The 24,268-nt window shown below is 27.4% G+C and overlaps 2 protein-coding genes across 2 annotated transcripts; both read left to right on the top strand.

Moving 5' to 3' along the window:
- Positions 1-406: 406 nt before the first annotated feature.
- Positions 407-6,686, top strand: LOC145832625 (nucleolar complex protein 4 homolog). Its single transcript, XM_082939929.1, has 4 exons — positions 407-1,291; positions 2,935-3,084; positions 5,268-5,466; positions 6,062-6,686. The coding sequence occupies exons 1-4, from the start codon at positions 414-416 to the stop codon at positions 6,359-6,361; spliced, it is 1,527 nt and encodes a 508-aa protein (XP_082796055.1). The 5' UTR covers positions 407-413; the 3' UTR covers positions 6,362-6,686.
- Positions 6,687-15,130: 8,444 nt separating this feature from the next.
- Positions 15,131-23,500, top strand: LOC145836189 (NTPase KAP family P-loop domain-containing protein 1-like). The gene is made up of 15 exons (XM_082944010.1): positions 15,131-15,182; positions 15,313-15,474; positions 15,932-16,508; positions 16,972-17,395; positions 17,716-17,907; positions 18,002-18,106; positions 18,235-18,429; positions 18,527-18,620; positions 19,228-19,309; positions 20,020-20,078; positions 20,446-20,503; positions 22,157-22,277; positions 22,437-22,551; positions 22,850-23,042; positions 23,248-23,500. The coding sequence occupies exons 1-15, from the start codon at positions 15,131-15,133 to the stop codon at positions 23,498-23,500; spliced, it is 2,682 nt and encodes an 893-aa protein (XP_082800136.1).
- Positions 23,501-24,268: the final 768 nt, after the last annotated feature.

Raw genomic sequence — 24,268 nt, forward strand, 5'->3', positions numbered from 1 at the left:
TAAAGTCGATAAATAAAATTAATGAAAAATATTATAACTTAATTTTTAAAATCAATAAATAAATTTATTTTTAACTTTATTAATTAAATTTTATTTTAAACTACAAACTAGAACAACAATTTTTTCTAAGTTGTTTATTGTTTTGTAAATATTAAACTGAAAGTTAAAATTATTTGCTTAAAAAATGTAGTAAAGTTTACATGTTCAATAAAAAGTCTAATTAATTAAGAAGCCAGTTGTTATCTCCAACTTTCATAGATAACATGTCAAAAATTGAACTCCAAAAAAAGTGATGAACGATGGTAGCTTAGAGATTAATGAAAATATTTACTCCTTACGTCCTTTATAAAGTTATTTTTTTAAATACAATAAAAGTATATATATATAATATTTTCAGAACAAAAGTATTAAAAATGGCTCCTAAAAATAAAACTGAAGTTGATAGGCTGGTCAACGAAGCAAAAGAAGACAAAACAAACAAAAGCATAAACAACTTAGTTAAGCTTGTAGATCTTGTTTCTTCCTCTTCCAGTGACCTTTCTCGCTTTCATGCCTTAAACGGCTCTTTGCAACTTCTTAAATATTATGTAGTGGAAAAAAAGTTTGGCATGCATAAGAAAAGCACTAAAGAGGATGAAAGCAAAGTCAATGCAGAAGACAAGGTGCCAAGTTGGCTGTTTGACATGCACTGTGATTGCTTGAAGCATGCTGGGGAGCTGCTAGTAGAAATAGAGAAGGAGGCTTTGAAGCAAAAATTGGTGGACTTATACTTGGAGCTTTTAAAAATGTCAGGGGAGTGCTTTTTCAATGATGACGAGTTTCAGGGAGGCTTGAGGCAAGAGGACATTGCCGCACTGGTCGAGTTTGCCTCTAAAAGAAAAGAAAATGAAAGTGGAAAAGAAAACATGGACTATATAAAGAAAAGTTTGTCCTGTTTGGATTTTTATCACGCGTTCCTTCATTCAATTTTAGCTAAAATTACATCAAAAAGAGACCCAGAACAGGAAACAATGAAGTATTTATTTGGGCTGCTCAAGTCAATAGCAGAAAAAGTGGAAGCAAATGAGGAGAAGTATTTACTCGATCCACAGCAACCAACAGACTTTGCTCTTAAAAAAAGGAAAAAGAAGCTCAGCTTAAAATGCGCTAAAAAGAAGTTTTCCAGCTGTTGGTTGGAGTTTCTGAATTTCAACCTGCCCAGTAGTATTGTGAAAAATGTTCTGATAATGCTCAAGGATTACATCATACCAAACATACAACAACCAAGGCTTCTTACTGACTTCTTGTTAAAGTATGTTACGTTTGTATAAATTTAATTATTTACTAATATAATTTTTACAGATAATAATTAAAGGAAGTTGTAAATTGTTTAAGGAGTTATATATATGAAATAGAGTTTTCATAAACTAAATTAAAATTAAATTAGAAATTAAGAGGGTTTAATTTTGGGGAATTTAATAAAATTTTTACATACTTAAAAAGAAGAGTAAATTTTATTAATTTAAAATTAATTATGAATACTTTTTGTTTAACTTCTAGTTTTCACAAAAAAGTACTTTTATAATTAAGATAAGTTATAATAGTTTTTGTTGCTTAATATTTTTTTAATTGTTTAACTGGTTTACCTTATTAGATGCAATCATATTAAACATTTAAATTATTTTACTAATAAGAGCAATATTAATACTGGTAAACTAAGAATAATTAGATATATTTTATAAAAGTCTATTACATTAATAGTTATGAGTTTTTAAGTATTTACTCTACTAATAAATTATGTAATTGTTAACTAATATAACAGCTAAGCATATATTTTGATAAAAAAATAAAATATGTAATGCTAAAATTTTTTAGATGTTGAATTTGTTTACAAAGTCTTAAAGTAAAGTAGTAAAGTTTTGCTTTGACAGTTTTACTATTAGTTACATCTAGTTTATTTATCAATGTTCTATATTTACTAAATAAACAAGTTAATTGAATAACTAAAGTATGAATAGCTAATCTTATAATTTAAAAATATATTAATTAATGGTGAAATTTACTAATGAAAAAATAGTTCATGTTTTATGGTATATACAGGGTTGTCACAAAACCTGGAATCCTGGAAAAACCTAGAATTTGACAGTTTAGGCTAAAAACACCTGCAACTTTAAACAGAAATCACTGAAAAACCTGGAATTTTAAACATATTTTTACATAATTATTTATAAAAATCTAAAAAGATATGTAACAGTCACAGAAAATAGTATTTAATTGTTTTAATACTACTTCCAATGACTGTTAAATATTTTTTAGATTTTTTATTTAAGCACTGATGAGGTCTCTTTGACCGAAACTTATTTTGCATAATAAAGTTTTGAAAGAATAAATATATTGTTTTACCTCCAGTAGTTGAGATCTCTTTATTTGTTTTCTAAAAATCAAAACATATATTAATTTTTACACGTTAAGTAGTAAAGTTTTGATCTGTCACAAGTAATCTATCATATATGTATGTATGAATTTTTATCATCATCAAATTTTTTTTATTAAAAATACATTTAAGGTAGTTTTACAGTATCTTTTCAATGTTGTTATACTACTTAACACAGTTTTTAAACCTAAACCCTACTTTAATTATAACCCCAAAAACGTGTATTTTCAAATTATGGAAGAAGTTTATCAAAAACCAGTGTCAACCTTGTATATTTATTTTCCAAGTTTTACTACTTATTTTATAACTAAACAAAAAGTATTTTAATGAAAGAATTTATATTTATATGGGCTTTCTTAATTTACATAAATTTAAGTTTAAGTATATGAAAAAAAAGTGTAAAAATAGTAACAAAATTTGCTATTGTAAAAAAATTGACAGTCAAATAGAGCTTAATTTTTATCTAAGAAAAAATTTCTTGTATGGAAAAAATTAAATAAACAACTTTTGATAAAACACAGTGTGTCAGCAAAAGGGTCTGGATTAGCAGTGCTTGCATTGGACAGCCTTTTCGACTTGATGGTGGACCACAATGTGCAAATTGATGATTTCTTCAAAAATCTCTACAACATGCTGCACCCAAGATTGTTCCAAGAACTCTACATGAAGAGGTAAATTTGTTCTTCTTTTTGCAGTAAGTTTGTATTTTTGTGTTTTTTGGTGAAGTTTTGCATATTGGTATGCATATAAACAATGCTTCAACTTTTTGTTTATTTTGTATATTTTTATACTACACCATAAAAGTTTATAAAAAGTTGATCACAAGGTCATCGAAGTAATCTAAAAGTTTTTTTAACAAAAATGAACATTAGCCTTTTTTTTAAACTTAAAGTATGTACTATAGGTTATTTTTTCAGTTTTTATAAAACTATTTAAATATTTGTATATAACAGTTAGTTTTGTAAAAACTTTTTGATACAAACATATGAAGAAAATCTGTTTACAGTAGAATTAAAAAAAAACTGTATGTCTCCTCATACATTTTTTTACAAATTTTACCTTAAATATTCAGAAAATTTTTGTTATAACATTAAGAAAAGTTTGTCTTAACAATTTTTCTAATTAAAAACAAAAATTATATGTATATAAAGTTCATATTAAAAAAAAAAATTAATAAAATATTTAAAAAATTCTTAAAACAGGATTGCTAAAAAACCTGGAATCCGGAAAAATCTGGAATTTGACAATTTAGGCTAAAAAACCTGAAATTTTGAACAACTTTTACATTTGAAGTTGTAAAATTTTGGTTTGACACAAAAAATCTATTGTATTGGCAAAAAAATTGTCATCATCAAACATTTTTTTATTAAAAAATACATTTAAAGAAACTTTAATATATCTTTTCTTTTCTAACTTTAATATATGTCGTTTTAAGATTTAACACAGTATTTTAGCTTAAACTTAAGTTTAAACTAAAAATAAACTAGAAAACAAGTATTTTAAGAAGCCTGGAGAAAATTTGCCAAAAGTCAGTGGCAACCTTGAATAATGTTAAGTACTAATACTAAATGATACAGTACAATGTTCGTTTTATTTTGCAATGTACTTTATTTCTTTGTAAGAGTCTTTATTTTGCAATCATTAAATTAATAGTGTTATACAACATTATCTTGCCTAAAATAAATAATAACTTTTTAATATTTTGTTACTTATTTATAATGGTAATTGAAGGATTATTTAATGGTTTTCTAAACACTTAAAACTGAATGAACTATGACACAAACATCCTGTTAATATACATACCACATCACCTAAATTTGTAAAGGTAGTTAAGTATACTTAAAAAGTTTTGTTTTAAAATTATTTTTTTATTACAATCACTAAGAAAGCTATGCTTTTTGATTTTCCAAAAAGCACCATTTTACAGACAAAATTGTATATTTAGGGTGATAATGACGTAATGATAAATCAAAAGCAGTTAATATGTCTTTAATTTATGTCAATAAGTATAAGCTTTCACTTAAGATATAAATTATAAGTATAGAACATGTATAACTGATTTTATTACTGTTTTAGTCAACAAATCGAAAAATATGTGATTTTTGGGGTTGAAATTAGTTTTTTGCGCGGCCTATTTTTTGCAATTTTTTTTTAATTTAGATTCTTCATATTGAAGCAAAAACACGTCCAAATCATATGTACTCATCAATCCAGCAAACATCACCAAAATACTCCCTACCTCTTAACATGTTAACTGTCATCTATCTAAAAATAAAGTTTTGAATTTAGTTAATTTGATAAGAATAACATTTTAAATTTCAGCATAACATTAACTATATTGTTAATATTTAATGTTAAGTACTAATTACATCTTGATTTACTGGCGCATTAAGTATATCAGCTTATTTAATATTTAAACATGAAGCAATGTTTTAAATTCTTATTTGTCTTTAACATAGACTTTTGATTTCATGAAAGTACAATTAATTAAACAGTTTAAAACTTAATAAGAACTATTTTTTAACTTAAACTTTAATTTAATATTAAATAAGTAAGAGTATAGTTGATTTGTATGTGTCTGTTTATACAGTCAACCCGATTTTCTTTAAAATGGCCAAAAAAAAAGTAAAGTTATAATTGTCACGTTAATAAGCAAGTCCTAAATTAAAGTTTTTGTCAAACAGATTTTACCCTAACAAACAGTGAAAACATTTTTCCTTGAGCAATAATTCAATCTTATATTAAATAAGTAATTGTTGTGTGTATGTTTTTTTACGATTAACTCGGTTTTTTTAATTAGCTAAAAACAAAAGTAAACAAATTAAGCGAGTTTCAAATTTCAAGTATTTACCAGATTCTTCAACCTTCTCGACGTGACGCTCAACTCCACTCACGTGCCCGAACGCGTCATCGCCTCGTTCGTCAAGAAGCTGGCCAGGTTGTCGCTCGTGGCGCCACCCAACGGTTGTTTGTTGTGCTGCAAGCTGGTGATCAACCTCACTAAGAGGCACTCCCTGCAGTACCTCATTCACCGCGAAGACAACTCCACTGTTGTTAGTTTCGTTGGTTTTTGTGGTGGTTTAATTAGGGTTGCCATTTTTACCTGGAAAAACCTGAACTTTTGAACAATCAAAAAATACCTGGAAATTTTATCAATTTTAACATAAGTAGTAAAATTTCGATTTGACACAAAAAGTCTATCGTATAGATAATTTTTTTTTTGTCATCATCATCATGTTTTTGTACTATTTAACACAGTTTCTTACCTTAAACTTAACTTTAAACTAAAAATAGACCCTAAAATGTCTACTTTTAAAGACCTGGAGGAATTTTGGAAAAAATGAGAGGCAACCCTGTTTAATGCTAGATCATTGATTGTTTTTGTTTTCTAAATCTATGTGTGGAAAACAAAAATAAATTTGCAATCTTCATAAAAATTTTACTAACTTCCTAATTGCTTTTATAAAAGTCATGTATTGTCTAATTGTAATCTTACCTATAATTAATAGTTAAAAAAAAAATCATCAAATCTTCAACAATTTTAACCAAAACAAATATGTGTATATATCATCATATACATATAATCACTGAATGCTCCAAAATTTTGCCAAAAATAAATTTTACTTGATCGTACCAACACCCACACAGCTGGAGTCCGATCCGTTCGACTTCTACAGCGAGGACCCGAGCAACACTCGTGCCACTCAGTCCTCCTTGTGGGAGCTGCAGCACCTCGCCGACACGCACTTCCTGCCGGCAGTGAGGAAGGTGGCCGACCCGATGCAGATGAAGGGGCGGCTGAACAGCAAGTTCGAGATGAAGATAGGCAAGCTGCTGGATGAGAAAGAGCACCATCTGATGGAGAAGTACAACGACATGGAGTTTGAGAAGGATCTTTTGAACGGGGTGGGGGACGCGGCTTCCACTGTGGATGAGCTTTTCTGTTAGGTCGTGAAAATGGAAGTTTTTGATTTAGGTAATTTTGTTTAAATTTGATCGTTTGCTATGAGCTTTCACTAGTTAAGGACGTTTAGACAAATTGTAGTTGTTAATAAGTATTAATGTTTAGCACTGAGAATGTTTTAGAATTTAGTTGTTTTTGAAAAATAAATTTTTAGATTTTTGCTAGTTTGGTAAATTATTTTACACTACTGCTGGTTAGGTTGCCAGTTGGCTGCACTTTGTTTGAATGCAGTTTACGTCACCAGCACTACTTATTTTAAAGCTTAAATTTAATTGTTTTAAAATTACTTTTTACTGATTTATTATTTAAGAGAACTAACAATAGTTAATAGTTTTTACTAGAGATTTTTATTGATAAATTGTGGATAAAGTTTTCTACATAGTGACTTATTTATACTTAGTTTTGAATTCGTCTTTAGAAATAATTGTAACGTTCAGTCTTTAATGAAGTTTTGTGAATAAATAGTTTAAAAGCAGAATTACATTTATTTCATACAGTTTTGTTTAATTTTTAGTTCGCAAAATTCTTATAGTTAATTGAAACCAGAAGTTAAACTCTCTATAATAGTATGTTTTACTAACATTTATCTATAAAAATCGTAAACGTTAAAATTTAATTTAATAATTTTTAATACGTTTTGAAATTATACCAAATATTTTATATTTATACAATACAATACTTGCTGCCATACTCCACTTTAAAAGTATAAAAAACATTCCTACTGATTAAAATGTTAGCTTATTTCTAATAGTCAAGTTATAATGGATTAAAAGCATAAGCTATATAAAATTTAGAACTACTAGTGAAAATATTTTCAAATTATTGTTTATTAGTTTTAAATTGTTATTGATAAATATTTTTTTTAAAGTTCCTACTAGTTATGTACAAAACCATGATAATATTTAATCAAGATCAATTTTTACATATTAAAACCCTTATTTTCAGAATTTATTACTCCAAATACAGTTCTATTTTGTTTTTTCTAAAATAACTAATAAATTAGGTTAACAAAAATGACAAATTTAGTTAGTCTTGTATAAATATATTAAAAAAAATCGAATAAAGTTTTCAGTGGGGTAGACCTAGTTTTTGTTGTGGGTTTGTTAAAGAAACGTTTTTGAAAATTTGCGCACTAGAATTATATTAGTAATATAAATAAAGTCAGAAAAAATGTTTTATTTAAAATGATTATATTAAACTATACTTTATGTTGGATATGCTCAAAGTAATCTACTATTTTGGAAACTAAACTTTTTTAGTCTAACAATTTTTCTTTATAGAAAGAAATGTATGTGAAAGTCTGCATTTTTCGTCTAAATCAGGGTTTCCCAAAGTGGGCGATATCGCCCCCCTGGGGGCGATTTTAGTAATTTGGGGGGCGATAATTAGTAAGGGGGCGAAAGGGTGGGCGATAACTAGTAAGGGGGCGAAAAGGGGGCGATTTTAAAATTTTGGGTTGTCATAAAATTTTTACTTTATATCTTGCTATTTTAATAATTTTAACTTGCTATTAAATATTTGACCCTGAGGTAAAACTTAAACAAAAAAGTTTATTGTGTTTATGTAAAATATAGAGAAAAAAATCAAGTACTTATGGCTCCTACTTTCATGTTAATTACATATATTTTCTTATTTAACAATTACATAGATCATAGACGATCGGAATTCCTCTCCCTATTTTTTAAGCTGAAATATATGTTATTTAGGTTTATAAATGGTTTGTAAAATTCTATGTTTTCTATATTAACTAAACCTCATGATACTTCCAATTGTTTTTTGAAAAGTCATTAAGTTAGACTAAGAAATAAAAATATACAGGGTTGACAATTTACCTAGAAACCTGGAATTTGACAATATAAGCAAAAAAAAATCTAAAAATCTGGAATTTTCAACAATTTCAACATATTAAGTAGTAAAATTTCGATTTGACACAAAAAAGCTATCATGTAGATAAAAATATAGATCCTTTTCGTGGCAGATCTTTTTGAAGTAAACGACTCACAGGAAACCTCCTCAGACTTACAAATTGGCCTTGAACTTAAAGTAATTTTTTCCAATGAACGATATGGTAATTTTGAACTCAACAAAAACTAAAGCAAAAGTATCCAATCATTTGAGAGGAATTTAAATTGTTGTGTATAGTTTTTCCTTCTAGCTATGTTGTTGAGAAAGCTTTTAGTTTAGTTATCAACATCTTGAGCAAAATATCTAATCTAGATATTTGTAAAGGAGGTGACTTGAGGCTTTATTTGACTGATTTAGAATCAGATTAGAAAAATTTGCAAGCATTCATGAACCTCATCATTCGCATTATATTAGAATTCAGTAGCAGACATTATTTTATGAGATATTTTATTTATTTATTTGATCTTTTAAAATACTTCATATTTAACCTAGTTTGTATTGTATTTAAGTAGTCTTTTTATATTAAAAATTATTCTAAGTTATTTATTCTATAACAGGTTTGCATAATTCCTAATAAATATTAATTACAGTAGATTTCCTCTTGAGTTCGCACTTTTTAACCAAAAAAAGGTGCAAATTTATATTTTCTTAAATTTAACTTAATAAAAGTCTATTACTAACTAAGTATTAATAAAACAAAAAATACATAATATTTAATAGCTTATATAGATCTTTTTTTTATGAATGTTTGTTTTAGGTTTTAGTTGATTTCATGTTTATTCATAACGTTATTGCATATAACATATTTAAATTTATCATTTTGTACAAAAAATAGTAACAATTTTTGAGTTTAATATTTTTGATTTTGTTCAAAGTGCGAACTGAAGAGGAAGTCTACTGTATTTATAAAATGGTTTATGTTTTAAATATGTTAATAGTTTTGTTTTGACCTGGTTAATTTTGTAGTTTATATTTGTCGATTTACATTACACTAAAATTTTTTATAGCATAGTGGTTAAAGTATTTGTTTGAATGAAATTTATTTGACATATTTTTGTCTTTACTTGTTTAATCTTTATAAAAAAAAATTGATAACCATTAAAGTTTTTATTTCAAAAGTTATTTTTTGGTTTTAAAAGAGTATAGATTTGATGTCTCTATTTGAAATGACTTCATATTTTATTTAAAAGATTGTTAAACTCAAATTTATTTTCTAACTTGATTTATTATTGTTAGAAAATCTATATATATTAAATAATTTTAAACTATTAATACAACTTTTTTTGTTTTATCTTATTTTTTAATATATTACCAATTAGAATATGTTGTTTAATTTAATATTTCAACGATAGCTTTTAGTTTTTCACTATTTTCTTCTGGTAAACTATTATAGGCTAAAAACTAGGGAAAAAATAAAACTAAACAGTTTTAAATAAGCCATCAAAAAGACTGCTACAGTGACAAAACAAAGTTTTAACATAATTAAAAAAAATTTTTAATTGATTACTTTCTGTTCCCAGAACTAACTGTAAAACATGTTATTTTTTTTTGAATTTAAATTAAGAAAAAAATGTTAAAATTAAGGTTTAGTTTCCTAAAGGTTATTCAAAGTCAAACTATGGTTATTTAATGGTATTCTACTACAAAAAATATAGTTAAAAATGTTTAAAATTAAATTTTTAATTTTACAACTAACTTGCTTATAATATATCTTAGCATTGAAATTAATAATTTTACTGCTTTAACAGAAGCTATTGATAAAACCACTTTTCATGAGATAATAAGCCAGTCGGTCAAACTTCCTAAAACTAGATCAGCAATGGTGTTTTAATACTTATTTTACTATGTGTAAAATAATCTGTTCATTCTTTTATAGTTTTTTAATCTCTGGTATTTAATTTTAGAACATGCCTATTTATAAAATAATTTAAGTATTTTGTGCGGCTTAAATAAGTTACTTAGTATTCACTTCTAAATGTCCGAAATTCGTTAAACGAGAGATAGTTATAATGTCAGGTTTTAGTTAATATTTCAGATGGGTAGCGTACGGTCCAGATCCAATAAAATTTCGACCCGCTAAGTAACTTGAAAAATACTTTTGCAAATTAAACAAAATTTAGTTTTTTGATGCTTATGATTTTGAAATACACTTTCAATTTGGTTTTCAGTTACTTTAGTATTTCCTAGATCACAATAATAGTATATCATTTTATTACAATTATGCTCGAGCTTTTTAATTTTCTCTATGTTGTTTTTTTAAATTATGCAGCCTGCAATTACATTTTTTTAACGAGTTGAAACAAGAAAAGATTTTTTAGTAAATATGAATTGCTGACTACAAAAGTTGTCCACCACAACCCTAAAAGTTTCATTAGTTTCAAACAGTTCATATTTAATCAGGATTGATTACTGATTAAACAAGGCTTTTTAAAATTAAAGTAATTTAATACACTTTACTGGGCTTATAATAAAACAACTGTAACTTAATATCCCAAGCCCTGTAAACTACTTTAAACACAGCCCAAAAGTGCGTGCATAAGAAATACCAGACTAAATTACATATCGATTACAAATTTTTAGGTCCAAAAGTTTGTACTCAAGAGAAAAAATACTTCTTAAAATCGTGGGGGGCGATTATTTTTCAAACTTCTGAAAAGGGGGCGATTTAGTTATTGAGTTTGGGAAACCCTGGTCTAAATAGTGTAAACTTCTGAGTTGAAATTGATAAAACAAGACTATTTATTTTGTAAGAACGAAACAGTATAAATATTGAAATATAAAACATGATAATTTTATTCTTACAAACATAAACAGTTAATTTGAAAAAACAAAATATAATCCATCACGGCTTTTGTTCATGCGAGAGGTCTGAGTAAAAATCGTTATTTTTTATCACTGCAAAATAAATCATACATCAAAAAATTTCAAAAAGTTGTAAAGTTGCATACCTTAAACTAATTAAACAAAGTTTTTGTAGGAAGTTACTTTTAATTTATTACTGTTCAGATATCAGCACAGGCAATTTTTTTGTATAAATGAATACAATTGTCCTTTAAAATAAATTTTGTAACGTCAAAATGGTAATTAGACTAGGGTCTTCCAAACTCATATTCTTAACTGCTCTTTTTTGGAAAATTTAGATAATGGTCATCTTCCTCCATTTAAACTCCAGAACATCTAGTATAAGTTTCGAATATCCCATCGCTTATACTATTATTTTTAATATCTAGCCTTTAAATTTCTTGAGTCTAAATAGTAACTCATAACAACTTTAAGTCTTGTTATTTCTATTAAAATTCACAAGTATTGATTCAATTAAAACAAAAGATTACGAAGTTTTAAGTTCAAATATAAAAAACTATATCAAGATACACTACAAGCTCCAAGATTTAGCTGCTCTTGACAAAGCTTAGAAGTTTAAATATTAAAAGATACCAATTAATTTTTTTATTGAATTAGTTTATTATACTCATTTTTCTGCAATACTGATTAAAAGAAGAGTTTTTTTCTGTTTTTAAGTTATTTTTACTACTAACCTAATAATAAAAGAAGTTTTTGATATTTTAGCCGCTTATAAGTACATTAAATTATGCTTAAAGGTTTAAAACTTAAAAATGTTTCAAAAAAAAAACTATACAGATTAGAGGCTTTAAAACTTTTAATATTTATTGATGAGCAAGAAATATACGAAAATATCAAAACTTTTTATACGTAAAATTTTTAGTTTTCTCTTGCAAGACGTTTTATACGTTAAATACCTTCGTGAAATGAGATTAAGATTTTCAAAATAAATTTTAAAATAAATCAGCAAATTAATAAAAATCTAAAACCTAAACGAGTAATTTGTTTTTTTTGGCAAGAGCAATTTCAAAAAACATCATTCTCTATCATCATGTTATGTGTTTACATATTAGTATTTATACTTTTTTATATAAAATATCTTACTACAATTTTACTACAGCGAAATCTACGCAATTAATCCTAAATAAAAAAGTATATCATAAGCTTGTCAAGAATAACTTGCTTAAAATGTATGTTATTAGAAACCAATTAAAATTATCTTATTAAACTAAAAATTCTTCAAGCAGAAAGGATATTAAGAAACTTTATTGTTATTTTTTTGTTTTATAAACTAAATTACGTGTAATTAATATGTTACCTATAACTAATTATCTTTAAGTTTTAGAACGTTTTTTGACAACAAATGTTATTAAAAAGATTTTGAACACTGATAGTATTTTAAGAGTATGGCGTCACTTGTTTAGTTTGTCATAGAGTGTAGTATTAAAAAAGTAAGTGTTACTTGTTTTTATACTCATTGCGCAAAAGCAGTACATTGCAATGCTCAAGAAGTATATTAAAGTTACGGTGGGCCTGAATTTTGGAAAAGGATAAAAAAAGAACTTTTTTCTTATAACTAGTGGTCAGAAAGCCTAAGTTTTAATGAACTTAGAGCTTCAAACGAAACTAAACAATTCCATCTACAACTAATCTTATGCCTGTTGACCGTTTGAAGCTCGTTTTGAGGCATTTACTTTAGTCAAATTTGGATAACTTTAAAATCTGAAGATCGACCTCAAAGGAAAAAAAAAAAAAAAGTTACATAACTTTTTTTAGTTTTAAATGTTTTTAATTGTATTTTAAAGTTTAGCTAGTTATTTACTAAAAGATAACTTTCAAAAGAAACTTGACCTTAGATTATGTACTTTTTGTTTTAAAATATTATTTTTGTAAAACTGTAAAGTTTGTAAGAAAATTATGCATATTGAGCTTATTAATATATATAAAATCAAAAAAAAGTTAAATTAGACTTGAAAAATTTAATTTAAATAGAAAAATGTTTTTGGTAAAATCATAAAACTTTTGGTTTTGATAAAACTTAAAAATAGTAATAAAATAAAAGTTTAATATACAATACCGCTTCCAGTTTAGTGTAATTAAGCCCTACTGTATAAACGGAGGAATGCTAATTATTTATTTTAAAACTAAAAAAAGGAAATTAAACTCTTATATAAGAGAAAAGTTACAATTTTTTATTAGCTTCATCTCATTTGCTTAAGCTATAGATAAAAGACAATTTAATATATATATATACCAGTCGGTAGCAGTAGTTTTTTGAAAATGGCAAGACAGAATAAAGGATAATATATTTTTAGTTTAAAATGTTAAAAGCAAACACTTCTATAAGCTTTGATATAAAACTGTAAAAGTTAGACTACAACTTAAAAAAATGTAACCTCTAAAAGCAGTGTTTAAAAGTAAGGCAATAATAGGTTTAGCATAAAAATAAATTAATCAGTATGATATTTTGTATGTAACGCTTATATTGAACAACTTTTAAAATTATATAGAATACTAAGGTAACGTTTATCTGTAAGGTAACTTTAGAGTTTTCTCATAATCAAAAATTAATACTATTAAAACGTTTATACTTTTCTAAAGATTTTTAAAGTATTTATTTTGTCTTTTTTTAGCAGGCAAGATTTAATGTTGTTTAGAAAGTTACAATCTCTAATAATAAATTAAATGAAACTTATATTCATGAGTTATTATGTGTTGTATTTAAACAAATTATCCAAAATCATTATTACTTCTAGTTTCAGAAATAGTGAAAGTACCATGTTTATATTTTTCAGATGCTTGTAGTTTATAATTTTGATTAAAAAACATCTACTCAACTTAGTTAATTTTTTCTTTATACGCAAGTTTCTAAACATCATTATAAGCTATAGTCTTATTAAAATCCTTTTGTAATAAGCAGCTTAGATTGAAAATAAAAAAATCAAGAAAATCTTTTATATCTATTAAAATTTTACTCTTGTCTTAAATTTCTGCATAGTTAGTAGTACTAACTTAGTACGTAAAGCTATATTTTTTATCATAAAAGCCGCTAACTTTGACATTTGCCTGTTTAAACTAAGTAATAGATACAAAAATGTGTTTTGTTAATCGTCAATCTTTAGCTCTAAGTGCAAGAAAGATAAAGAAGTGTATAATCTAAGTATTAAAAAGTTTAAAAATCTAGTCTTACGAGGAAAAATATATTATAAAATCTGATTAGTTTAACTACTTTAAAAATTACACACCATAAAACAAGAAAGGATAAAATATTTTTTTATTTTTGTAACCTAAGAAATATTTTTATTTAGTTTGTGACTTATTTACTAAAGTAGAGTAAATAGGATACGTAATACTACGCGTTGAATAGCAAGTGCTATTTTACATATAAAACTAACACTGCTGTTAACTTCCAAGTTCTTCACTTATAAAATGCTAAAGTTTTTTTTAACTATGCGTCTACTTTTCTAATAGAAGTTTTTTAAACTGTTTTGTATAAAAAGTGATAACAAAAAGTCATGTTTTAATATACAAAGACTAAATCTTCATTCTAGTATGGTAAAAATAAACCTAAGAAAACCTAGTATACGTTATATTAGTAGCTGTTTTAACTTTTTTTGACTAGATAGACTTAAGTAAGAATAGTTATAACAAATATATTATCAAATATACATTTATTACACGTATAACAAAATATTTCTAAACAGTCTAAAATAGTTTAACTTTTGAAGTTTTGTGTATACATAGTATATGAATAAGTAAACTTCTAAAATTTTAACAAGTACTCTGTGCTTAAGTGTTATCTTGTAATAAAAACCATACATTAAACATTATACAAAACTTTAATAAAATATTTGAGTGATAGTTGTTATTTTAGTTAAACTTGTATTCTATATGGTTTTTAACTAGGTTGAAACTCAAGCTTCTATCTTATTTAATAAATTTTAAGTTACAGCTTTGAATAGAACTTATTTTTACATGAAATAAATAAACAGTATATTAAACCTTAAATGGAAGAGTATAACTTAGAAGAATTTAAAAAGTATAGCTTTCAACAACAAAGTAAGTAACGCTTTCTTTAATAAGTGCTAAAGTAGAGTTATATAAATCTATTTATCATATATTAGTACTGTTATATAATTTTATAACAACAATAAAAAGTTATATTACCATCTAAGTTTTAAAACTTTAGAAAAATTATCGGACGACAACGAATGCGAAAATGACTACCTTGGCACAACAGTTTACGCTGAAGCTCTTGCTAGAAGGATACTCAATGTTCCAACTCCTCTGACCATTGGTGTGTTTGCACGGTGGGGTAGTGGAAAGTCGTTTCTGCTGAACAAAGTCGAAGGTTTGTTACTTTAATACAACTTTATGTTTAATAATATATATGTTTTTTTTTCAATTGTATAAAAAAAAAGTACTAATACTGTATTTGTGCTTTAAATATTATATTTTTTTCAAGAATTGTTTTTAAGTCCAATTTACCATTTACTAAAAAAAACATTGTATAAGTACAGTAATAAAGCTTATTCTAAAGTATAAACTTAAAAATTATATTTACCAATTGTATAATATTTAAATTTATTACCTCATTTTTTTTTTACTGCAGGCTTGAAATTATTTTAATCTAGTTTTTAAATAAGTGTTATAATAAAAAAAACCAGTCATCATATAATTATAAATAAATTTTTAAAGGTTAACACTGTTAACTATAAAATAGTAAAATTACTACGAGAAAAATTAACTTTCGTTTCCTATAATTAAAATAAACAAAACTTATTTTTTCAACGTTAAAACTAATGCAGGTTTTCTGAAAAAGTTTGAGCAGCAAAGCACGACCGAAGAAATTTTGGAATCAAACAAAAACGAGAAGAAGAGACCAACTGATAAAAAGTCGACCATCTACCACGTTTGGCCGATGATCGTCCTCATTTTTCTCATACTTACAACTATATTAGGCTTTATCCTCGTCCTCAGCCCTGAGATTGTCCTAACCGAAGCAGTAGAAGAAACCTACAACGAGACCACAACAGCAGCAAATGCAAGAGCAGCGACTGCGCGGGGGAAAACCACCGTGACGTCGGAAAATGACGTCATTGCGAATCATCTAAGGATCGCCGGGGTCGTCATCGTTGCAATGGTACTCCTTTCCGCGTTGTTCATGGTAACATTGTGCGTGGACGGCCTTTTCTTCACGTCAATCGAGCACTCGGCCCGCGACTGCCTCAACCTTTTTTTGTTCGCGGCCTTCACGAAGCTGCCAATCAACGAACCTCCGAGCGATATGGGAGTCAAGTCGCATGAGCCTGAGAGCGATATTAGAAGCAATCAAAACATGAACTTTGGCGTGGAAGAACTTAACCCGGCGAAAACTAATCGTAGGTTAAAAACTGTTTTTCTTAGTAAACGTAATACTTTTAATATTCTTAAGCTAACTGTTTAATTCATAAGGTGATAAAAAAAAGTTAACTTTAAACTTGCTACTTGTTAAGTATCATATATTTTCATAAACGATAATTTGGTTAAGTCTTTTTTTCCAAATCCATGCACATTCTGATGGGAAGCATTGAAATAACTACGCCAGCTTGGTTAGGCTGATACAAGGGTTCATCCTAAATGTTTCATCGTAACCTAATTAGTCCAATTATGACGAAATCAGGTGGAAGAATGTTGTGTGTATTTTTGTTTGGTCGTGCTCTTTAGTTTAGCGTAAATTAAAGCAGTAAAATATTAAAACTGAATATAAAGATTCATGGTTAGCTCAAAGAAGTTTAAAATTTCTAGAAGGCTTTGAACATTTTTCACTTTTTTCTAACCAATTCAGTAAAAAAAAATATATTGACAGGTTTATTTTTGTCAACTTCAAAGCGTGGGAGTACGTGGGTAGCGACACGTTATGGGCGGGAATAATCACCAACCTTTCTGACGTCATAGAAGCTCATTTCGGCGTCGTTCTCTGCCGTCTCTTCCGCACCGTCTTTCCTCTAGCAACATGCTCCAAAGAACCCGCTGAGATTAAAACAAACAGAATGAAAAATGAAATGCAAGAAAAAGGTTCATGCACGGGAAATTCCCTAAAGAACGAAGAAAACAAGAAAAAACCAAAGGACAAATTTCAGCGGTCTTTTTGCGCCCACCACAAGCGGTACCCGAAAACCAGCTGTAAGGTTCCCGTTTTGTACTGGTGGGTGTTGCTCCTGACGACCGCCGTCATGGTACCCGTGATGACGTACGTGGTCGCGGTCATGCTGAACCGGAGAGTGTTGATGGTTTGTGTGACGTGCTTACTTTTATTTTTGCAAAATAACATAACTGTCAAAATACACATATACTTAATTGCTTACAAAGTTTTTTTAAGTTATATTCCTAAAATTTTTTTAAGCTTGTTGTTTGATATTGTCTAGTGTACATACAGTTGTGTTCATTGTTCATTAGTGAACTACTTACATCTAACTTAACTTATGCTTGAGGAAGTTTACTGGAAACACGTGTATAAGCTAGCGTTCGTTTCAACCCATAAACCTATAAATGTAGAGCAAACTGATTCAAACTAAAACAAAACATCAAACTACAACTTTACTCACACCAGGTCCCGCGCACCGTGCCGGTCGGGGTGCAAATATTCGCATGGTTGCCCGGAGCAGCATCGTTGAGCTTCGTTCTGATCAGGTTCTTGTACGCCATGCTCAACTCGCAAGCCAGCAGGGTGCACGCGGCAATGGAAGGCAGCAGGGGTAACATGAAGGAACAACTGGGTTTCATGGACAAAGTAAAAACTGAAGTTAGTTTGTTTTAGATGTTGTAACATTTTTTAACGAGTTTGAATAAAACTACAAAGAGTCAATTGTTTAAGTTTACAAAAAATCACTTGACAGGTTCGAATAATGACCAATCTCTTAAAGTTGATTGAATACGTCAATCAGAGGGAATACAAGGTCGTGATCAATATTGACGACCTTGACAGGGTTCCTGTCGACAAAGTACGTTCGGTTTCAATAACTTTATTTTATGTGAAAATACGCTGTTTGTTCTTTACATTTTGAACAGTTCTGTAATCAAGACAGTTATAAGAGACTGAATTTTTCTAACTAAAAACATAAATGTTCAGATAAAGTCAATCTTGGACGCGGTGAGCATACTTCTCAGCGACGGTAATTCCCCATTTATATGCTTGGTGGCGGTAGACTCCCGCATCGCAGTGAAGTGCATCGAAAGTGAGATGGGGTCTAGACTGTTGAAGGCTAACGTGAATGGTCACGAGTATTTGCGAAAAATTATCAACATGCCATTCTGCATACCAGAGGTTCAAGAATTTTTTTTTAACTCGATACTGAAACAGTAATGTTTTTTATGCAGCATTCTCGAATTAACAAGGCTCATCTGTTTTTATTTAATTTCAGATCGACGACTCTCATAAGAAGAGCTTCATCGACGGACTGATGGATAAATCAGATCTCCATACGAGAATTATGATGTTTAGAAACAGCTTAGCAGGTAAGCAGATTTTTTATTACAAATTTTAGTACTACAAATTGTAGATGAAATTTTTTTAAGGTATTTCGTTTTATATTTACATTTTAAATGCTCAAGACTTAAGGTGGTGTTTTTGAAGTATAGCACTTAAAATAAGTTGAAATAGTTTAGTTTTTTCCTTACAACAGGAAAGCATATATACAACTTGTTTTTTAAAGTAAATAAAACAATGTTTTTTTTTTCTTTTACCACAAACACTTTTAAAACATTTACATTTCTTCAACTCAGGGTTTCCAAAGTAGATAATGTCGCCCCTTTACAGGCTATTTTGGCTATCATGGTGCGTTATTAGTAAGATGGCAACAAATTAACTGGGTAATTAACTAGTAAATGGATAACATGTATTAAATTGGATGATTATTTTTTAAATTTCTGCTTAGAGGGTTGAAAATAAATTTAGGAAACCCTGCTTTAAGATACATTTTATGCTTTTCCTTCGTTAATAAAAACTTTTTATATTTTGAAATAAATTCAATGTGTCTGACTAAAACTGTGTTTAACATTTTTGTTAAATTAAAATGTATATTTTGAATTAAGCTGTAACAAGCAACTATTTCTATTTTTAAAGCTCAAGCTCAAACTAGAAAACATCCAGCTTTGGGACAAATAGGGAGAAGAAACACAATTTCCACATCTATAACTTTTAAAAGGTAAATTTATATATTTATTATTTTTATAAATTTTAATCAAATTCAAGTTACAGTACTTTTTAATACTACTTATGATAATATAATCATTTACATACTTAAAGTATATACACTTTAAGTTGAAATCTAGTTATACCATATATTAATGATGACTCTTAAAAATATTAAAAAATGTAGATTTTAATTGAGGTCCCATTGCTATGTACCTGTCGAGATTAAACTTTGTTAAACTAAAAACTACTTTTACGTAGCTCATTTAAGTAATATCATTATTTTTAAGAGCTGGTTTTTCTCAGATGTAAAATATGAGTTATAACATGAAATAGTTTTTTTATATAACTAAAATATAAACTTTTACTTAATAATGTTCTGAATGAAACGTTCCTTTATATTGTTTTTAATTTTAAGAAGTTTTGATTATCATACAGAGATAAGTTAAAACTAAGATTAAAAACAAATATTTTTTTTTTAGTAATTTAAAAATTTTATTACCAAGCTTTCGTTTTTTTACGAAGCTAAATGTAATTTTTATATTTCTTTGCATTAAAAGTTTTAGATATTATATATAAAATTTAAAACACCACTTTTTGTTAATAAATATGGCAAAACTACAACCAAACAGTTTTACTTACAATATTGAAAAGTGAGTATTGGTAAAATTTACAAGGTGTCGATAGTTTAATTTATTAGCAGCAATTAAATGATTTTTTCAGAAAAAGCTTCGACAATCTTGATTCTATAGGAGAAATAGCAACACCTAAAAAAGTTGAATGTAAGTTGTATTTTAATTTTAGTAAGTAATTTTTATATATTTAAGTTAAGCTAAGTGGTAAACTTAGACTTGTAGACCATTGTTTTTTAACATCTTCATGAAACTATTTGTTGTAAGAACTTTAGTTTTAATGTAAGTGTTAAGTAAGGACATGATATTACACCAATCGATTGAAGCCAGTTGCTTTAAAACTATAAACCAAAATATAGTTTAGTGTAACTAGTTCAGTAGCAGTAAAGCTATTTTAATCAATAAGTCACACTATTTTAATTTCTTTGAATAAAAGTGTGTTAATAATTAGCTACAACTTATTTAAATAAAATCATAATAACTACTATACTACAACTAAAAATAAAACACTTTTTAGGTATGACACCAAATTTTGGAGACAGAAACTTTTTATTTGAATGCAGGTATAAAAAAGTGTTTGTTAAACATGAGTTTTATAATCTTCTGAGTACATTTTGTGTAATTATTATGCTAAAATATTTTTGTCTATCAACTTGTTTAAAGATCTGCGTAATATAATTTTAAACTCAAAAATATATTATTTAAAATTATTGAAAAAATTTTCTTTGATTGCAAAAAGAGCATTAATGAAATGATAGTATAAACCAAGTTTTTTATACATAATCTTATAAAAGAACTCTTTAGGCCTTTTTGTCTGGAAGCTTAGTTTGAAAAGTATCTTAGTCTTTATAACACACACTTTTGCAATGAACCTTTCATTTACAATATGTGTATTGAAGTAGATAAGTTATATTATTTTAATTTTAAATGACGACAAAAAACTGTTTATGAAAGCCTTAGAGCTACACTATCAAATAAACACTTTTCTTGAAATTATATTGAACTTGTTTACTTTTTTTTTAAAGTCAGAAAATATTATTACATATATTTCTTGCTACGTTTTAATAACTTATGAAGTTTGGCTACATTAAAAGTGATGTTTTTACAAAGTTAAAATTTTACTGTAAGTTTCAAAGTATAAACATAGTTTTATCTTCTTATTACAGACTTATTATGTTTACTGTTTTACAAACTTTGTTTATTTTTCAGCTACGAAATATCGTAAGTTGCCGTTGGTGTTTTTTTAGTAATTCTGTTTTTCTTTAATACTTTTGATTTTTTACAATTATTTCACTGATCAAATTTATGTTTAAAAACCAAGTAAAAATATACATATATGGTTTCAACTGCTATTTGTTATTATAAATAGGTTACAAGACATAAGTTAAACTTTTTTTCTTGAGTTTTTACTATCATAGTTTATTTTAGTTTGATATTCTTATAAAAGCTTGTGTTTTAAGTTTTGTAAGTTTTTAATAAAAACTTTTAAAAAGTCCAAAATTATTGAAACTTTTGTTTTGTTTTCAAAAAAAAAGTTTAGTTTATGATTTAATCGTTATAATAAATCGACACTATATAGGGTAAAAAAAAAATCATTTTTTTTCATATTTCCTAATTTTGTTTATGGGAAGTAGCTTTTGTAAGGATTTTATCGAATATACAGTCTCTAAACTAGTTTTACTGAATAAAGTAGTAAAATATCTTATGTATTATTAAGTTTAAATCTAATACCGTTGCATTTAAGTGAGGTCAAATAAAGTACTTTTCACTTTGAGTGCATGGTCAAAAGTAGCAACGTGTTTACTGAGTTTAAATGCTAATTGATTGTTTTTGCTTTTAGAATAAGGTTTCCCAAAGCAGTTATATCTAATACGGGGGCGGTCAGATATGACGAGGCTGATTATAAAATTACTAAGAAAACCATGTTTTAGTAGGGATTGGTAACGTTTTTGTAGGCGGACAATATAAGTAAAAATTTAGTCCTTGGCGGGCTAGATCGTTTCAATTTCATTTAGTTTACAAAAGTAGCTTTTTTTCTGCTTTTAATTTTTAAATCAAGAAATATAGTTTAAGTTGCAAATTTTGGTTTAATGGGCCAGATTTATATGCTCGCGGGCCGCAGTTTACCTTTTGCGGGCCGGATTCTATTTAAATTTTCAAACATCCCCTGTTTTAGAGGTTGTACTAAAGATAAAAACTATACATTAAATTGTCCAATCAAATTGCAGGAGATATTTCTATCAGAGTAGCACAGTGCATAAGCACTTGCACGGAATTCCAAACAATATCAAGCGTATTTTCAACATACTTTCAATCACTATATTGTTGATAAACTGCCACTACAACAAGGTATTTCAAAAAGAAGTATAAGAATTTAGTGCTTTTTTATCAAAAAATTATTAGTAGTTTTATTTAAATGCTAAAATTGTCCACATACTCTTTGTTAGTTTGTTGTTATATTAAAACAATTTTAATCACTGTGATTTTTAATCGAAAATTGAATTTTAGAAAAGAAAGCAATCTTCATTGAAAAATGTATCGGAAAAATCGAAAAACCAACATAAATATGAAGTCTTAAATCAGCCAACTGATGAAATCCTGATGAAAACAAATCAAACCTACGGTAATACAATTTAGTAAATTAAATAACTATCTGACGCATACAACGTTTTCATGATTAAATCTAAAACTATTAAAAAAAATTATATAAAAACTAACATATAGTTTTTAGCTCAGAACAACTGCGAAATGATTATCTACTAGATTTATTAAACTAAAAATTGTATTAAAAAACAATCCAAGTTAACTGTTGTAAAAAAATTCAAGTCTGTCCACCAAACAACTAAAACTAATACAATTAGTATGAAGGAAATATTATTTTAGCTCACACTATTTGTTCTAAAAAATACGTTTTGACTTAGACCCAACCGGAGATAATGACGCGCGTACGAAGCTGTTTGCGGAAAATTTGGTTTGTTGGATCATACTGACGGACCAGTGGCCGTACAGGATTAGTTTCATCTTGCAGATAATAGAAGATGCAGATCAGAGATACTTGGCAGGAAAGAAAGACCAGTACATCAACGAAGACATGTCTTTGCTAGCAATATATCAGTTTGTTAATTTTAAGCTTAGCCGGAATGTAATTTTAAAGTATATGTAAAAATATGAGCAATAAATTTTTAAATGTCTAAAAACTAAACTTTAAGTATTTTAATTGATATAATTAGTCAGAAATATTTTTAAGAATTAGTTATGTGAGTGTGTACAAAGTTGTTGTCTTATAGCTTCGCTGGTAGTTGTCCATTTTTTTTATTAGAAAACACGTGATACCCATGCTCCACCAGTTCAAGGCAGGTCACGAAAATGCGTCACTGATGTCACTGGACCACGACCCAGACATTTTGTACAGCTTTCTCGTGGACCTCGAAAAGGGAGACCGGCCCAGGCTGACCAAGCGAACCGTCAAGCTGCTCATGAAGTTCACGATCAATTTGGACCACAGCTTGCGGCAGAATATCGCGTATCTCCGGTCCGTCTTTGACGTTGATTCGAGCATGGACGCTATTTAAAGTGTTTAAAGTAGATTAAATATCAATTGTAAAAATTTTAGACTTATTGATTTTTTATTTATGTATATTTCATGTTTGTTGCTTGATCTCAAAAGTTTGTTAAAGTCAGGGGTCAGCAGCCTTTTATAACTAACGGACCAATTTCTTTAAAAAAAGTTGATCACGGGCCGCACTAAATAAAAAATAGTCTTTCGGGGTCGCAGTTGTTTAAAACCTTTGTATTAATCAGCACAAAATAAAAGTACCATTTTAGACGAAAAATATGATAAAAAAGCAACTAATGAAGCAAATTAACTAATTGAATTAAGAGCGAAGTTTTTAACTTTTACCACAAAAACTTGTCTTATTAATGTTTTTAAAATGGTATTATTTGAGCTCAATTAACTTCGCGAGCCGCAGATCTTGGCAAAAACTTGGCCTGCGGGTCGCAGTTTGCCGACCCCTGGTCTAAAAAAAGTATAATTAAAAATATTTGCGTAAATTAACTTGTTTAGAATATATGTTGTCAGGAAACTCATCAAAAGTGTATTAAAATAAAATTTCGTCAACTGAAGACAAGTATTATACTTTTTTGTATTGTATAAAACTATAAACAATTTATACACTTACAGGTTCCTGCTTTTTTATTTATATTTTTGTTTAATTTTTAATGTATAGACTTTTTTTTTAATCAAAAACTATCTAAAACTCTTAAACTATTGTAGTATTTAAAAAACGAGTAATTTGTTACTTTTGATAGTGTTTAAATTATAAGTCTTTATGAAAACA

The sequence above is a fragment of the Thalia democratica genome, chromosome 1, assembly GCF_965202585.1.
Source record: "Thalia democratica chromosome 1, ktThaDemo2.hap1.1, whole genome shotgun sequence".
Taxonomy (NCBI): domain Eukaryota; kingdom Metazoa; phylum Chordata; class Thaliacea; order Salpida; family Salpidae; genus Thalia; species Thalia democratica.